The sequence below is a fragment of the Pectinophora gossypiella genome, chromosome Z (assembly GCF_024362695.1).
Source record: "Pectinophora gossypiella chromosome Z, ilPecGoss1.1, whole genome shotgun sequence".
Lineage (NCBI taxonomy): Eukaryota > Metazoa > Arthropoda > Insecta > Lepidoptera > Gelechiidae > Pectinophora > Pectinophora gossypiella.
In genome coordinates, this window is record NC_065433.1 from 14,305,770 (window position 1) to 14,323,890 (window position 18,121).

Genomic DNA, 18,121 nt, shown 5'->3' on the forward strand with positions numbered 1-18,121 from the left:
CTTTACTTATTAAGACATCGTATCATGCTTACCTACTAAACAACTACCATACCTATGTAGAGTTGTAGTGTAGTACTAATACGTCTATTACCTACTTACACATAGTCAGCTCAGCTAGGATGCAGAAATAATTAAAAAATATATTATACACGATGTTAGTGACATCGTAACGAAAACTTTGCGGAGTGATTCAGACCACGATTCTGAGTTGATATCAAGTGGAATTTTCAACTACTATCTAATATACTATAGGGCCTGTAGCGCCTCACTAGTGACCCTGACACTGGTGCCAAGACTGCCGACTAACCCTCTAGTTGATGATGTCGGTCATTGACTTCACAACCCACACGAAAGAAGAAGATTGCGAGGATTACATATAATTTGTCGCGTTTGGTATTAGTCTCACAGCTCAGGTTAGACCTTTATAGGCGCAGGAAGGATAGAGACGTATGTTGAGCAAAGTAGCTGGTAAGTTTTTGTTGTGATGATTGCTATGAAAAATGGTGCAGGCTCTTTGGACTACATTAAAATCGCGAAGCCCGAGCTAAACCAATTAATGGGTCGATTAATTGTTTCATAGGTATGCTATAAGCGGTAAATCTACAATAAACAAATAAACTGCCCAAAATTATTGATTGCAGCTTCCCAGCTTCACAACGATATTCATGTGATTGATTAATTTGTACTACCAATCGGTTTTCATATTAACGTATACTTTCTAATCACTGTACATACATACATAAGTAAGTAAAAGTAAAATGTTTATTTTTCATGAGAAATACAGAAAATATGGGTACAATAAAAACCCCACAAAACCAATTCCTCGGTTTGTCTGTGGGAGTGGAGTTCGCTTAAATGTTATTATGTTTAAGATACTTAAAGTTAACTTACAGCTAAGATATCTTTTGTATGAGATGTTTAAACTCACGCCTATTTCCCACCGGGGTAAGCAGACTTTAACTTTAATCACTGTAAAGTATTTATTTAGATCAGAATAATAATGGGTGGAAGATGTGTTGTGCCTGGGTGTAAAAATGAGGTTATCATTTATATTTATACCCAAAAAACAAATAAAAAGAAGCAAAATAATGTTACGCGTGAAATTAGAAGGTTAAACGAATGCAACATTGTATAGCACCATCTTATTATTTTGGGGATCATGGCCTGGATAGCACCTCATTAATGGTTATCTATTCTAAACTTTCATAAAACATACCTAGTTATTATGCTTTTATCAAAAAAAAAAAAAAATGCTTTTAGTATCGGCAATCTTCAAGAGTTCGATAGATTGTGCTGCGAACATCACTACGCCAGTCAAAGTAATATTTATGGACTTTTTGGCGGGAACGGGAACGGGACGGTTGCTTTCTTCATTGAATAATCTAAATAATTAATACGAAGTGCTGTTTTGCTGTTAATGATCGCATTAAATTAGTCGGAAAACATTCGCGATACGTAGTGTTATTAGTATATCGAAATATTCAATAAACAGTTTTGAGTTAATTCGTTTGGGTTCGGAGTAGGAGTCTGCTCCGAAGGTGGGGGCTTAGGTTTCATCATTCATCGTCATCACCTTTCATCTTTTCATTAATTATTATCAAGAAAAAAATACATAAGACGTGGCTGTATAGGCATAGTTCCCTTTGCCTTGCTCTTCGGGGAAAATCAACCAAAAAAAAAAAAAGTAATATTCATGACAGTGACAGTGACAGCTGTTTTGTTGTACCATCTCGATGTCACAGACTAATAAGAATTATACTACCACAGTCGTAGTTTTGCGCAGTGCACATAGCCACGCTATGAGCACTCAGCAACGGTGTATTGTTTTATTAAAAACTTGATTCCACATGAACGCGATTGCATTGCGATAACAGCTCGTCGCCGACCGGTTACAAAATCTATACGCACAGATAATCTTTTATCACGTTTAGTAACCCAATTCTTGTTCAGTGATTACAACTTGATCCTAGTTACAAAAGTTTACTGTTGCTGATTCATTAGCGTGCACATGTGAAGTGAGTTTTCTTTCTGAATTTAAATGTCAAGGTATTTTTTGTTGTCGCAAAATACCCCACGTATTGCTTATTTAGTTGAATAATAGTTTTTTTCCTTAATATTAGTTTAATTTCTAGAATGTTTTCCTAGTAACAAACTTCAGTAGTAGACTTAATAGAAAAGTATTAGGTACCTAATAATGTGTTTGTTGCAATCATAAAAGTAATTAGAGTATTTAAAACTTTAAACATCATGCCACTGTATTTTTATTGACTTTATATGTGGGATTTTGATGATAATACAATTACCTAATTCACTTTCAGGACTGTAAATGCTGCTATCAAACATGAAAGTGAATAAAAAATTATTACCTATAAAAGGTCACTTCCTACTATTTAATGCAGGTCAGTACTACTGTTTTTTATAAAAAAAATCTCTACACAATTAGTAGAAAGTCTATTGAATGTTTTATAACACATTTATAAAGCATCAACTATACACAAAATACTGGGATCCTAACAGTCACAAAATAATAAAAAGAAAATTGATGTAGTTCTGGGAAAATGTGGTAAGTTTAATGTATGTTGACAATTTATTGAAGATATTTCGGAATTATTTAGGAACTCGTACCATTCTTAGCAAAATTCAAGATGCCTTACAATTTATGCCGGTTGCAGACCGATACCATACCATATAGATACCAAATACCGAACTAAGCTATGTTAGATTGCATGGCTAAACAAATTTTCCTTTAGTATTATTTAGTTTTTTGTCTGGATTTGAATGGAATGTCAGCCATGTGAGCTAAGCTTAAACTAATTTACTTTAGGTCACAGTCTGCAACCAACATTATGATTAACTACCGACTTACACAAATGTTACATAAAATATTATAATCACAAAGGGGAAAGGAGCTTTACATAATATACAAATATTTTTTATTTTATTTTTATCCCCATTAGAAATGTTATAGCAAAAGTGTGGTGTTAAATAAGAAAAAAAGTTATTAATTATTAAGACAGAAACCAGAAATTCTGTAATTTTTACTTATTTACTTAGTATTGGTTGAATTTGTACAGCAAATAAGACTTTTAACTTTGGTATTAATTAGTCCAATATAGCTATTTGTAACGAAATGATTTACTCTAAATATCAATTTTCCTCTGGAAATATGCAGTCATATGACACTGTATTTTGTTATGGTAATCTAACACCAGCAACATTAACATTTCTATTCAGTCTTTTATGTATGAATCAGCAGAACACAATCATAATCACTGCAGTTTCAAGTCTGAATTTGTGTATGTCAATGTAAAATTTTTCTACTGTTTTTTTACTGTTATTATAGCTCATTTTAATGCTTTGATAATATTTAGTTACATTATAGGCCATTTCAGAAATTTGTTTAATCAATATTCTTTACATTTGAAGCAATCCAAGTACCTACCTACCCGGCTACACTCTAAACTCGCTCCAAATTTGTCCAGATAGCCATAAATAAACAATTTATGATTTAAATTACTCAAAAGCTTGCTTATTATGTTGCTAAGATAGGTAGGCTACACATTAATCATAACATTCTACAATCGACATCAGATGTGTACTTGAAGTTTCATGAGATCAGGATTTTAATTTGCATATGAACTTATGTTTCACGGCTATATTCCCATTTGGGCTAGTCAGAGTTACATCCATCGCAAGATGAATTGTGTACCCACCACATACCCCCCACACTTCATTGAGCTTTCTGTCGGACCAGAGGTTAAGTTATTTTGCATATGACAATAAGTACCTAATCTTTATACTTGTTTTTTCTGTTCTACTGCCGGTAACAGCATTCCTTCACTATTTGTATAGTCTCCAGACACTCATTCCCAAAACAATTCAGGTGACCTTTATTCAGATGCACCTATACAAATATAGGTATCACTTCATCGCCTTTGCCTTTAAGATTAATGGATGATGTGTACTTGCTTTATGCTATCGCAAAGTAATGTAAACCATAATTGTTGTTTTAGGCACTGGACCATTGGTTCCGTACCTATCTGTGTATGCTCGACAATTAGGGTTTTCATCAGCAACTGTGGGGTTGATATACACAGTACTGCCAATATTTGGTCTCATAGCAAAACCATCGTTTGGTATCATAGCAGACAGGTTGGTATAATTTTTATAATTACATATTCCAGACCCTAAGTAAACATTTAAATATTTTTTTACATGCAGTGCCTGCCTAAATTTCTTAAAACACTTGTACGAATATGAAGAGAGGCTGTGCTGCGGTATATTTTATTCATGATTTGTGGCTCTGTCCACCTTGATGTAAGGAGGATACAGGCACAGGCGTGACTTTATGTAGGTACGTACCTACCTACCTAAGTAGATTATGTTACTGTTACGAAACCATTTATTTCATGATTTACCTACATACCTACTTAATCATGTGTTTAATTCAAACATTTATTAAATTAAGTCTAAAACAGTAAATACATATCAAATTAAAATATGAACCAGGTTCATAATTTGAACCAGGAAAAATAATCTTTTGTAATTATACTTTTATAGTACCCAATGGTATTACTTAATCCTGGCGTATCAAATTTTATCATTGTAAACTCGTATCTTAATCTGTAGTATTTAGTTATCACATGATCAAACTCGTCAAAATGGATATACCTACCTATACTGTGATAGTTTGGTCATTATATAGGTATACAGGTAGGTACACAATCCAAACATTATAGTCCTATGTATAGTTTTGCCATGGTACCTATAGGGCTTCTAATGGGGTACACTTGTCCTACAGTTTATAAATACTTACCTACTATCTACGAAAACAATAACTAGCAGGGTACGTACCTACAATACAAATAACAGTTCAACTCCTTTTGGCCACATCTTTACATATTAAATAATTATAACATATTATTAATTACAGGTTCAAAATACAGAAACCTATATTTTTAATATTTCAAGTTCTAACCATATTGAGTTTCTGTGCGATATATTTGGTACCAGAAAACAAGTCTAGCGTATCTGTGCAGCTGGACTGTGGTAATGGAATCACAGAGATAAAATCATGTTACCCCAATGCAGAGCAAGTGGATCATTGCAAAATCACGACACTTGGGAAGTCTAATCAAACTACAACTTCATGTGATGTAAGTGATGTTATAATCATGTACCTAGCTGTCTATTCTATTACCTTTTCACTCCTAAATTGACTAGTGGCACATAGGTGAACATAGCAGCGAGCTTTTCAAAAACAGACTAGAGTAAATTACCAGAGGTGCAGATACGGATTTTCTTATTGAAAATAACCGCGACGATGCGCGCAACAGTTAATTAATATAGGAAATAAAATTTTACTACTTGACTGAGTAATTGCTCAGTTGTAATGTGGACTTATTATAAATCCCATATATTTTTTGTATTTATGAGAGAATTCAAGCTGAATGTTGATAGCATGTTCAATATTTCGATGACAATATTATTAAGTGACACGTGATGCATGTGTACCATTAGGTATGTTATTTGTCGTTGTAGATGTAGAAAATTATCGTTACCGATTCTGGTGCTGTGTTCCATGATTCACTGTAGGTACGTACTCGCAATATCTGGATGCTTATCGGAATAACGCATAATTATTACGTAACTCGAGAACGGTAACTCTTCGTCCCGCATCAATTCGTATCTGACGCTGACCCCAACCCCCTTTCGGTCTTACATTAGTCTTAAGTGGCCGTCTGTAAGTCGCGAAAGTGTGTATCAGTTTACCAAAAAACGTTTGTTTCAATGTCATTGTCATATTTTCCATTGTCATGTTTATTTTATTACCTTTCAGATGAACTGTGATATGTCATCTCCGAAAATGTGGCAGACCGTCTGCGAACATTGGAAAATACCACAATACTGTTACAGCAATACGGATAACATACAGTACACGTCGTTAGTAAACAACGTTACGTTGAAAGACAACTGCGCTTACATCGCGACACAAAATGTTACGTTGAATGGTAAACCTAAATATTAGTTTTTGTGATCGTTTTATAGAATATTTTTTGTAAGGTCTACTGATGGAAAATTTTATAGTCAATTAAAGGATTCTTTCGCCTATAAAATCATCCCATTCTCCTAGACGCATAGCTGAGGCAAAAGAGTTTTCTGAAACTTAATTGAGTCTCGTTAGTTCTCTTCTTCGCTAACTATCGCTCCGCTCTATCAACGCTCTACTTAAATAAGGTATATGAGAACCCAATCAAATGAGATTAGAAACGTCAAAACGAGGAAATTCTATGGAATTTGTATGAAAAATAGAAAAGCATGACGTCATCAATAAACATGAACAATCGTCGAACTCTTTGTTACGTTATTCTTAACAAAAATATGTAATCTAATGGGAAAAAGAGATGTTTTTCGATCATTTTAGACTGGGTTATATTTCAATATTACCATTTTATAGTTAATTTGTCTTTGACCCGGTAATCATCTCAATTGGTTGGACGCCTGTTAATCAATCAATGCGTTATTGATGCAATATTTTATGTGTATACTTACCTATATTTTCAATACAGATATGACAACTTTATATATCTTGTTATACAGAAGCCACTGACTTACATATGGTTACCGTATTGTAAAAACCTTGTAAGTGTGTATAACCAAACTTAACAGGAGAAGGAACAGCTGTCAAATTATATTTTTTGCAAGGAACCGAATTAGTAAGATTATACAAGCATTATTTTGGGATGTTCGCATTCGAAGCCATAGATGCCTCTACAAGTATTGTTTTTAACTCTTCCAATCTACAGCTTCCGAGGTTTTCACAGTACGATGTCAATATACATATTTTTTTACCGGACCGCGGTGAAGCAAAACGGACGGTTATAAGTAGAAAGAGAGTATAGTTTGAACTTTGATAAAAGAGTTTCATTTGTGTTTCATATTTCAGGTTATACGTACACACCTCATTGTCACATCGGTAGCGGGTATGTCGATGTGAACGAGCCCTGTAGTTTGACTTGCGACGACAAGAATCTCTCAACAGCAATAGGTTCGGAAAAGGCCAATATGACTTGTGTAGATGAAATGATGAATTACCGCCTCTGCAAGAATGACACGACCCAACTTACAGCGTTGACTAAACAGCAAGTGAACAGTGAATGTAAGGTACGTAAATTATTACCTGTGGTACCAGCACGTAATCCTTCGAAGTCACCAGTGAAATCCTAATTATGTTATTATTAAACTGATCGTCACGTTTAGCCGTTATCCGAGTAACATGTTCCAACCTCATCGAGACGCCATTCAGCGCAGCATCATGATCAAGGAGTCGTGGTAACTGAGTGGGTAAACACCGTCTATGGGACACTCATGCAAAAAGGGGAGATTTAGAAATCTGCTATCATGTGACAAGTTTTAATCCATCTCATTTGCTACCGGAAACGACAAGGCAAGCCACACTTGATGCAAAGTCCTAAGCACATTAATAGTGATAAAGAAAGGACACAACACAACACATATGTAAATTATTACGATATAACTATCCCAAAAGATAAGCAACTGAACTAGCTCTATGATTTTTATTCGCTCCCAGTCCAGCATAGAAGCATTTTTTTTTCATATTTAGTACCACCTTGCAGATGCAATTTTATTGCTTTTAATTTTAATCGCTAAGCTGGTTTATCTCGATTCTAGGGGACCTAGCATGTGTAAAATGTGTTTATTCATACATTTTAATAAACACCGCTATGTTAAATTAATAACTAAATTAAAAATTCTATCCATTTGAATAGGTAATAAATACACTTGCACTGAGTATCATAGTATCATTTATGACGTAGTTTATTGCAAATTGCGATAAACCGAATTACAATCATAATGTAGTAAAAGAATATCAGTTACTAGCTGTACAGAAACAAGCTGAGTTCGTTTCCCGATAGCGCATACTTCTTTGGACCTAAAACAGCAAAAATCCTGTGTTTTATTTATTCATAAAATTGATAATTAATGTTTTCAGGCATCGTGTGACCTTGATCAAAAAACCCCTTGGCGATTGATGTCAATTTGCGATGGATGGGGCGCAGACATGGCAAGTACTTGCCATCCAAAAACCACAGCTGGCAGTAACTTCCCTAAAAACCTGTCATTTGTGGGTTCCGTACGCCATTGGACAGCCCTAGCCATGGATAGCTGCATTTACATGCAACTAAACCACATACGTTTGCCTGATGGTGGGTTGACTTCCTCTGACTAGCCCAATTGGGAATAAAGTCGTGAGCTTTTGTTATATTGTATTGAGTTTGCACCCGTCATCATTTAACTTTTACGTAGTTTCCTCTCCTTATGGTTGGTTGCCCGCCAATTGCCATGTGTTCTCCTGTTATAATTGTTTCTTTTTCGTATTTTTGGTGGTATAAAGTATATTTGTATAGTGAACCAAGTGTCAATAGTTGCAGTCAACCCCCTATATAATAATATATAAATATAGTTGAAAAGGATGTAGTAGACGTTGATGGCATGCCCGGCGTGATAAGTCGCTCAACGCATCGCGTATGGATTTTCTTTACCATTAATTAAGCATATAAAATAATAAATTGTATTGTTTTTATGCTTTTAAATTTCAGGGTCGACTCATTACCCGATTTGCGTAACGAAAGCGCAATATCAAATGGAAGCTGAACTCTTTCATACAGAATGTGAAATAAGCTGCAACAATAGTGTGGTAAGTATAAATACCTACCCTTTGAATTTGGAATGTATTTTTTTTTTCATATCGTTTATCGATGTAATAAAACGTCTTGATTTATAATTATATTATGCCTATTTATAAGTCATCCCTTATGCAATTGAAACTGTGACAGCGTGGTTTTCTACAAAAATGCGTATGTTATTTAATTTGCAATGCGATTGTTTTTTTTTTTACCTATATTTTACGAAAGTATTCCTAGCTAAGCGTTCGTTCTCGTCGATTACCATTTTACAATTTGTCGTGTGGGTTATGAGGCGGATTACCGACCTCATCAACCATGGTGTCAGGGTTATTATTGAGCCGTCAATGGCCTCTGACATGGCTCTTGTAACGACTATTTACTTACATCAATAAGTAGTAACCGGGACCAACAGCTTAACGTGCCTACCGAAGCACGGATCATCTTACTGTCGAACAATCAGGTGATCAGCCTGTAATGTCCTAACCAAACTAGGGATCACAAAGTGATTTTTGTGAAATGTCCCTACCGGGATTCGAACCCGGGGCCTCCGGATCGTGAGACCAACGCTCAACCACTGGACCACAGAGGCCGTTAATTCGTGATAAAATGTGATAAATAAATCCCATAAAAACCCTGGTTTACAAATTATACTACCTGCGAGGTCAATTAAATTACAATTTGACTTTCCTGTCTACATTTTCCGTAGTTGATTGGCTCAGTAATTTAATTATCTAGCTACTTTATCGGAAATCTCTCTAACGGTATATGAGTCATTATTTTTCAAAAAGGCGGTTACAAGGTTTGTATTCAGTATGTAAGGAAGGCGACGGTTTGGTTTTATCCTACTTTCTTTAAATGAATAAAATGACTTTAAATGAATAAAATGCGTTATAAGCTCCCTTTTCGTATTAAAAAGGTAAAAATGTATTTGTTTTGTAAATTATCCAGAGTATTTAGTTATATTTTAGTATGTGACTGCTATTGCGAAGTATAACGTGACTCAATCCGAATCAAAAAGAAAATATGTTTTACAACTCAATGCACACAGAAGCGCATTTACACGGAAGATTGTTTTTATTGTGTTTGCGTTAACACAGAAACAGCGCGGCGCCACGTCGATTCGTACTTATAAGCATCCGCCTAGAAAGCTTCCGGTAGCGCTTCTGTATGCATTAAGCTTGCAGCTTGATCCTAGAAATTTTGTGGGATTTTTAGATTATTTATTTATTATGTATACTTGAATACCTAAATACCTATACCTAGCTAGTAAATCCTTCAACAGGTGAACGAAATTATCCAAACGGCGTCAGAGAGCTCGAGTCAGGCAGGCTCTCAGTTCACCACCCAATTTTGGATGTTCTTTATTTTTATGATTATAAACTGGTCATCACAAGCAGTCGTCGTTACATTTGGCGACGCTATTTGCTTCAATCTTCTTGGTAAGTAGATAAAACTATTCTTAGAATTTCGAACAAAGATCCCTTTCCTGCTTCGGGATGATAAAAATAATTCCAAGACTAGGTTCACACGGCATTGTACTGCAGGTTTTTTGAACGCTTTTCGGTTATTTGTCATTTGTGTAAAAACGAATTACCGCGATTTTTCATATGTCACGCACCGAGCGTGGACGTATGAGACGGTACCACGAAGGAAATTGTTCTTTCGATTTGCTTGACAAGTCCAGTGAATATTCGATAAACGAATTTAGTGGTGCATGATTTTTGCTGTACACAGGACTCGTCAGTAAACTATGCCAAATGTATGCGCCATTCTTATTCCTTAAGACCTACACTGCAAATAAGCGTGCCGTACAATGCCGTATTTTATAAGTACGGATTGTAGTACATTTGTCCCTCTAAATTACTACAAAAGAATAATTACAAAATACCAGTTTAGTGATTTGCTATCCATGTTTTCAGGCGATAAGCCCTCTCTCTATGGCAAGCAGAGACTGTGGGGGTCCGTGGGTTGGGGCACCTTTTCTCTATTAACAGGAGTTTTAATTGACCAATTCAGTGACGGTGCATACAAAAATTACACGGTAGCATTCGTACTCATGTTCATCTTCATGATTGGCGATATTGCAGTTTCCTGCATCCTAAAAGTAAGTTTTTGTTGAGTGTATTGCAGATACTAAGTACAACAACCCAAGGTGGGAGAGGGGAGAAACTTCAGTGTAGGTAATATTGAGAGAATGAAAGAGAAAGAAACAGAACTTGTTCGTACAGTTAATAGCCATTTATGTATGTCAATCAATTTACCGATAATCACTTTTCAGGTGGAATCAACGAAAATGTCCTTAAATATTATTGCAGACGTCGGCACTCTGTTCGCTTCAATACCCACGTTTATATATATGGTTTGGACGATACTGGTAGGACTCTGTACAGGACTTCTTTGGCAGTTTCTATTTTGGCACTTGGAAGACATAGCAGCTATGTCTTGCGACGGAACAGAGTATGTAAAGAGCTTACAAGGTTTAGTTAGTGCCATTCAAACTTTCGGTGGCGAAATTCCATTCATGTTTTTATCAGGTCAGTGCAACTTAAAAATTCTTATTTAACTACATATTGAGCCCTCACTCGTTCAGATAAACCATTTGGTTTATTATTGATCTCTTAGCTTTTCGATAACGCTTTTCTTCACTTTTTTAATAAGTAATAAAGTATTATGCAAGGCAAAACGTAGGTGTTAATTAATTTTATTAATTACAGGTTATATCCTCAGAAAATTAGGGCATGTAAATATGATGAGCCTGGTTCTGTTTGCGTTTGGAGTTCGGTTTTTACTGTATTCCTTTCTCACAAACGCGTGGTGGGTTCTGCCGATAGAGATGCTGCAAGGCATTACCTTTGGCATGTTCTATCCCACAATGACGTCATATGCTAACGTGGTTTCGCCTCCGGGAACTGAAACTACAGTGCAGGTATAAAATACGTACTATACATGTAGATACAAATCTCCCGTCCGTAATTCCTGTCAGAAAGTCACAGACTGCGACTCGCAGTATACTCAGTATTAAAGATTTTAGATCGATGTGATAAACCTTGTTTACCAGCCTGGTACCGGATGTAATCCCTTCATTGACCTATACGATATGCCCTCGGACCCATTATTGATTTATAATGTCTATAGTATCACTAGATTGGCATTTAGCCCCTAGCGGTATACGTTGTCACTTAATAGTAGGCTGTAAACGTACTTATTTTGTTTTCCCATCAATTTTATTAGTACTACGTATAGGAAATAAATATAATAAAATAAGCTTTTTTTACTTACATACTTAGAAAATGTATGCATACATTTGAACTCGCAAGCTATTTTGGTATAGATGCATGTAATTACTATGTGTATGATTCCCCGATACTGAACCCGCCGGTGTCGTCGACGATTTCCCTGAATCAGCGGTTATCGCTATCGGCCTACCTACTAGTCAAGTGTCGATTGATTATTTCAACATAATCCTCGCAGACGACGTCTTCAACTGCGATTAGCGATCAACTGGGCATCCTCAAACCTGTTGTTGTCTTCAATTTTGTGTCGGGTGAGAGACCTCCGCGCTCCCCATTTGTCCGACCAAGTAGTTAATCCCGTATGCGGCAAATCTACACAAAAAAAGCTGTGTGTATGTTCACTCTCCTCCTAGTATTAAAAAAATGCCTGATAGAGATGATAAGCGGTTTAACGGATTCTTTTGTTTTTTCCTCACTTCTATACGTATGTTAAATACTAACCAAAGTCATTCATTATGCATCAATTTAATTTGTATACCTTTTATTTCTTTTTTAGGGTCTTATTGGAGCGATATTTGAAGGAGTCGGAACCTCACTTGGCAGTTTTATTGGAGGAAGATTATATCAAAACTATGGGGGTTGGCAAACCTTTCAATGGTTTGGGATCGGCTCTTTAATATTTTGTGTCACCCACATTATTATACAATTCTTTATCAAAGACAATAATGACCGCTCTGGAGTCAATCAAGGTAAAAATAATGTTGATGAATGATTTCATATTAAGATGCAACTAAAATAATTCCAGGATTATTCGTGTAATTTGTATATCTAACTAACAAAATCGGTATCTGCAATAGCAAAACAAAATCTATCCAAAAATATGATGATTTTGAAAAGTTAACAATATTAGCTTCAAATACCTATATACTTTCTAAGAATTGTCGTCATTTACTTTGTAGAACTTGAGAGCTCACATTAACATTATAATCCCATTCTCATGTGCCATGGCCATTGACTTATCCATAAATTTTATACTATGCGATACTCAGTTAATACTCAGTTACTCACGTACTTATAGCTTGGGATCCGTTAATCAAATAGATAACTCGGTTAGTCAATAATCCGTTAATAATAAAGTTAACTTCAAAGTTAGTATTACATTTGAGAAGTTTTAGCGCAAGTTAACGTTAATCGTGAATAAAAAGGTCGTGATAGAAATTTAATTTTTTGCGTCGTTGCGTTAGTAATTTAGTTATAAAAAAGTTGGTATGGAACTTTGTAGTTTAGGCACATAACTAAATTATGAAGGAGGGTGGTTCATTAGAGTTTTTAATAATAATTTATGAAGATGATAAATAAACATGCATGTTGCCTTTTTAACGGAAGATGAGTCAGTTAATCAGTTAATAATTTATAAAGGTAACTTAAAAGATAGCTGTTACTTGAAATATTGACCCCGATTCTTGCAGACAGACACCTTCTAATTTTATTTGAAGTTATACCCGTTTTTCTCTTGAGCCGTGGTAGCCCAGTTGCTAGAACGCTTGCCTCTCGCTTTGAACAGGTTCGAATCCAGCACAGGCCTAAACCAATGATTGTCGAATTTGTTTTCGAATTCATGTTTAGGTCATAACTGATTATCATGTGCTCAGCGCTGAAGGAAAACATCGTGAGGAAATCCATATTCCCGAGAAATGCATTTTCGGAGGTATGTGACCTAACCTGTGTTGGGTTGGTTATCCCTTCGCGGGTTGTAAAGTCAGACAGGCTTTCGCTTCTGTAAAAACCGGACCTGTCAAATCTTCAGGTTAGGTAATCGAACCCTGTGAGAACCGGGATAATGCTAGGGAGATGATGATGACCCATCATTCTCTTATCCGCCGAAAAGGAAAGGGATGGATGATTGACAACTGTTAATTATAAAATTAATTAATAACCCGGGCGTATAAAAATGATGATATGCTGATATGCAACACGTTTAACGTGTGCTGTCAACTTAATTCTGTCGGGTTATTGATCAAAATAAAATTTTGGGAGGGTTCTTTAAATTTCTCCCTATAATTGACGTGAGCTCCTTTAAATTTATGCCTGTCGATTGCCCGTCCCTTTCCTTTTCGGCGGATAAGAAAATGACAGGTATAACTTAAAATAAAATTAGATGGTGTGTACTGTAATCAGCACCAATACTTTCCTTAGTTAACGATTAAATGATTAACGATCTTGTGCTCATCTATGCATGTACTTAATTAGAAATTATATAGACGTTGTTGAGATTAATAAAAGTAGTTTCTTTTGCAGTTCATAATCCAGTAATTGCCCCTAAAAATGAAGTAATCGAAGATCAACCATTAGGAAATAAGGTTGAAGCTTGAAAGTATAAGAAAAAAGATCTCATCTCATTTTGAATGCAAAATTAACACTAATAGATTTCCAGATACGTTTATTGTATTATAATATAAATAGACTTTTTAGTGAATCATAAATAAATGTACATTGCAGTGAAGATTCCTGTATGACAGCGGATCGATTAACAAAAATATGACATAAGGGACTTATTTAGTATAAACTTATAGAATAAGTTATCTAGGCTGTGTTTGGTAATTCGCTCAAAACGGACTGATAAAGTACCAACTCTGAAGTTTTACCATTTTCTCGATTTTGATTCGAATATATAGGTATTTGTTATATTTTCGCAAAAATATTGTACACACTTAATAGTTTTATATTTATAATATACTTATTTAATTTACGTCATATTAGATTATAGTAGTGTAATCTATACCGTGCCAACTTTGATATTGATATACCTACTTACTTTAAGAATGACTTTTATATATGAACTTGTATTTTATAAAGTACTTACCCATTTTTAGTAAGCATGCATTTATAGTAAGTAGAAATTATTCAGCTCTTAAAGGGTGCTTAGATAGAAAAGTTTGGAATATACTTTCTTTATGTTTTCTTCACTTTGCTTTATGTGCATTTAGTTATTTCTCTGTCGAGTTCATCCCAACCGTAGTTTCCGTTTTTTTCTTACTTAAGTTTCTTCGAATTCAAGTGCTGTGATTATTTAGATAATTTTTGTTTTCTAGAAATATGGTTTACTTACGGTATCTTCATTTTCTTTTCCAGTATTTTATTTAGTGTTGTCCCTATTATCTTTTGTGGCTGTATTTTTCTTCAATTAAAACTTTTCTTTAGTTGAAAGTTTGTCGCTGTCTTAAACTTTTGTTTGTAGTATTCATTCAACGAAGTGTAGTTTACAGTAATCATGTACAAAATTAAGAAGTAATACAGTGTTAAAAAATATCTTAATTATATTTTCCGAAACCGACATAGTCCAGTTATTTAAGTTCCTCTTTAAACCCAATACGTACTTAAATTTAAGGATTTTGTACGAAATATATTATTAATAGTTTTACTTACCTGTGTTTTCTTTTTCTATTTTGATTCAGTTTTATGAACCGGTAGTTCGTCTGAAGATCATCATCAATACCTATCTGATTCCATAAGTTAGGTAGTGTATATTTTAGATTATCGGTACTAGTTCGTGGTTTTTCCTAGAATACCTTCGAAAACAGGTTGGGAGTCAAGTCAACAGTGTTAGTGGATAAAAGATTTCGTCAAAAAGCAAGTACATTCCAAATTTTTTTATGAATGTAATTTTGTCTGTCATAATTCGTGCATGTCCGTCTAGTAATATGTAGTATACTTCATTCTATCATTTTTGTGTACAGGTTACTCATCAGTGATACGGTATGAGCAGCCAAATGACATGGTATTCATCTTAGAAGATATGACTGACGGAAGTTAACTCAAAAAGTGTACATTTAAATATGGGGACTTATAATAAGTTATATTAATACCTTTCATAAGTTTGTAATACTTTATTGAATTGTTTTCAATATTAAGCTGTATAGGTATTTGAAACGATTCATAAATTAACACTTATAACTGGGTAACTACTGGTTTCTATAAGTATATAGATGTAAAAATATACTGTGATTGTTTACGTATTAATTGTGTAGGTGCTATTTGTTAGACTGTTATCATTGCTCAGAGTGTGTTGAATAGAATGAAATGGATTTATATTATTATGTAATCATATTTTAAATCGTGTTCCTTAATTATATTGATACACTAGTCTAGGGTACCATTTGTTGTTTTTCTTGTTGGTGAACATGTCGTTCAGTTGCTTTTTGTTAAACAACGAGTAATTATTATTAGAAACCTACTTATAAATTTATATTCAGTAAATTTTATGACGAGTGGTCATTGCTCTTAAACAGTAATTTCTGTGTGGTGGTATCATAAAAAAATATACAGAATATGAGAATGGTTTATTTATTCTAAGTAACACTAGCTTACAAAATGCCTAGGTAAATATATAACGCTAGTTTAAAAAGTAAGTAGGTATAAGTACCAACGTGGGACTCTGATGTAAGTAGTAGATAATATTTTTCTCTACCCTGGTTGCTCATGGCAACAAATTGGGCTCTAAAATTTACGTACCCGTAACGTTACTATGGAGGCGACACAGTGCGCAACTTGTCATGCATATGCCCCTCCAGTCGCTAACAGCGGGCTGTGGAGAACCGTTTTGCGACGTTGCATGTTTGTGGAGGCATGCCAAATAAGATGATAGTGATAATTATGATTGATGTAAGAAAGTTGGATTTATTGCGTGTAAGTGAAACTAAAACGAGTGGAACAGGCTTGACTAGTCATGGCGACAAATAGGCGTTGCAATCAGGAGTGTCGAATGATGTGGCGAGCGGGCCAGTTAAACTATAGTCGTTAAGTTATTAAAGAAAGGAGAGTGAAATTGGGCAACTTAGCGAATGGGCGATGTATTCGTAAGTGCACAACTTTGTGTGCAGCCTATGTTTCGCAAGATGCAAGGATGGTCTTTACGCTGAGTACGGTAGCGACTGATTATTAGGTATAAATGTAGGAATAATGCAGCGTTGACAGAATAAGATACAGTGTGATACTTTACACTGATAAGAGAGAGGTGTGGTGTAAAAGATGATATTGTAGTGACTAAAATTGGGAGGGGAATGTTAAGAATCCTAAAAGTGTCGGATCCATCTTAAACTTAAGATGGTTTCGACACGTGGGGCGGATGGAGGGTGATAGGATTACGAAAGTGGTAGACCTACATGTGTATTGGTAAGGCTGGCAGAGGAAGCAAATCATCTGCATACTATTATGATATGAATGCACGGTCAATGACCCCTGCAAGGTTATACTAAGATTTCTTTAGGTACGTAGCTACTTAATTAGGTACTTATAAGGAACTTTCGGAGCGTACTCGCGGTACCTATATAGCTGTTACGTAAAGGACTTACCTTAGATATTAAAGGTTAAACAAATAAAAATCTTTACAGCGCCATCTATATTGTTTTTGAGGAACGTAGCCTGGAAAGTTCCTCATTGTCATGATCATCAATGAGGGACTTACCAGGCTACGTTCCCAAACAACGATGTGGATGCCGCTGTACAGATTATCCTTCGTTTAATCTTCTAATTGCGTCTTTTTTACCTTTGTTTTTGGGTATAAATGATGACCCTTTTTATTACACCCAAACACAATCACATCTTCCAACAACATAATTCTATACATAATGTGATCAAAATATCAAGCAACTGTTATATCCATAATTATTCCAATATAATATATATATATATAAAATCTTCTGCTAATACATTGTAAGTATTTTGGAATAATTATGGACAAGAGTAATGAGAAAATAGGTAATTATCCAGTTAAAGCCGTATAACGCCATCTATATTATGCTTGGTGAACGTAGCCTGGAAATAGACTTATCTGTGGCCTATCTAGTACTTACCTACGTGCCTTCTGTTTTGTAAAGCCTGCTTCTGAATAATAAATATTTAAGTACCTATAAATAATAACATAGTAACTTCAATATGAAACAACAAGACTTCTCAGGAGTGAGTGAGTTCAAGATGTCTTCTGGTGACTTGAGATTCTGCTCATCCTAGGTAGGTAGGTGTTCTTTGTAGGTAGGTATCTACTTATCCAACCGACGTAAAAAAACCGATTTCAAAATCTGTCTTGTAAGACTTCAGAATTTAGATTCTAACATTGTTGTGTTCAACAAATTATTCTTTCTTACTTTTGATAAATTAGACAGATTATGAAGCTGGTTTTAT

General features: G+C 34.9%; 1 protein-coding gene across 2 annotated transcripts; it reads left to right on the plus strand.

Moving 5' to 3' along the window:
* Nucleotides 1-1,740: 1,740 nt before the first annotated feature.
* Nucleotides 1,741-16,094, plus strand: LOC126380685 (major facilitator superfamily domain-containing protein 6-A). Of its 2 annotated transcripts, XM_050030252.1 has the most exons (14): nucleotides 1,741-2,015; nucleotides 2,319-2,399; nucleotides 4,014-4,152; nucleotides 4,934-5,156; nucleotides 5,840-6,011; nucleotides 6,947-7,164; nucleotides 8,015-8,228; nucleotides 8,622-8,719; nucleotides 9,991-10,147; nucleotides 10,628-10,812; nucleotides 10,987-11,242; nucleotides 11,423-11,634; nucleotides 12,498-12,690; nucleotides 15,679-16,094. In XM_050030252.1, exons 2-14 carry the CDS (start codon nucleotides 2,327-2,329, stop codon nucleotides 15,753-15,755), a joined length of 2,217 nt encoding a protein of 738 aa, XP_049886209.1. In that variant the 5' UTR covers nucleotides 1,741-2,015; nucleotides 2,319-2,326; the 3' UTR covers nucleotides 15,756-16,094. The 2 variants fall into 2 exon arrangements, with proteins under 2 accessions (XP_049886209.1, XP_049886210.1); XM_050030253.1 differs by lacking the exons at nucleotides 1,741-2,015; nucleotides 2,319-2,399 and adding an exon at nucleotides 4,222-4,354 and having other exon boundaries at nucleotides 4,017-4,152.
* Nucleotides 16,095-18,121: the final 2,027 nt, after the last annotated feature.

Bases quoted from the DNA above. Each gene is read 5' to 3' on its own strand.
- LOC126380685 (XM_050030252.1), top strand. From the start codon at position 2,327: ATGCTGCTATCAAACATGAAAGTGAATAAAAAATTATTACCTATAAAA. The intron at 4,153-4,933 runs GTTGGTATAATT...TATTAATTACAG, and splicing joins TTTGGTATCATAGCAGACAG to GTTCAAAATACAGAAACCTA. The intron at 5,157-5,839 runs GTAAGTGATGTT...ATTACCTTTCAG, and splicing joins AAACTACAACTTCATGTGAT to ATGAACTGTGATATGTCATC.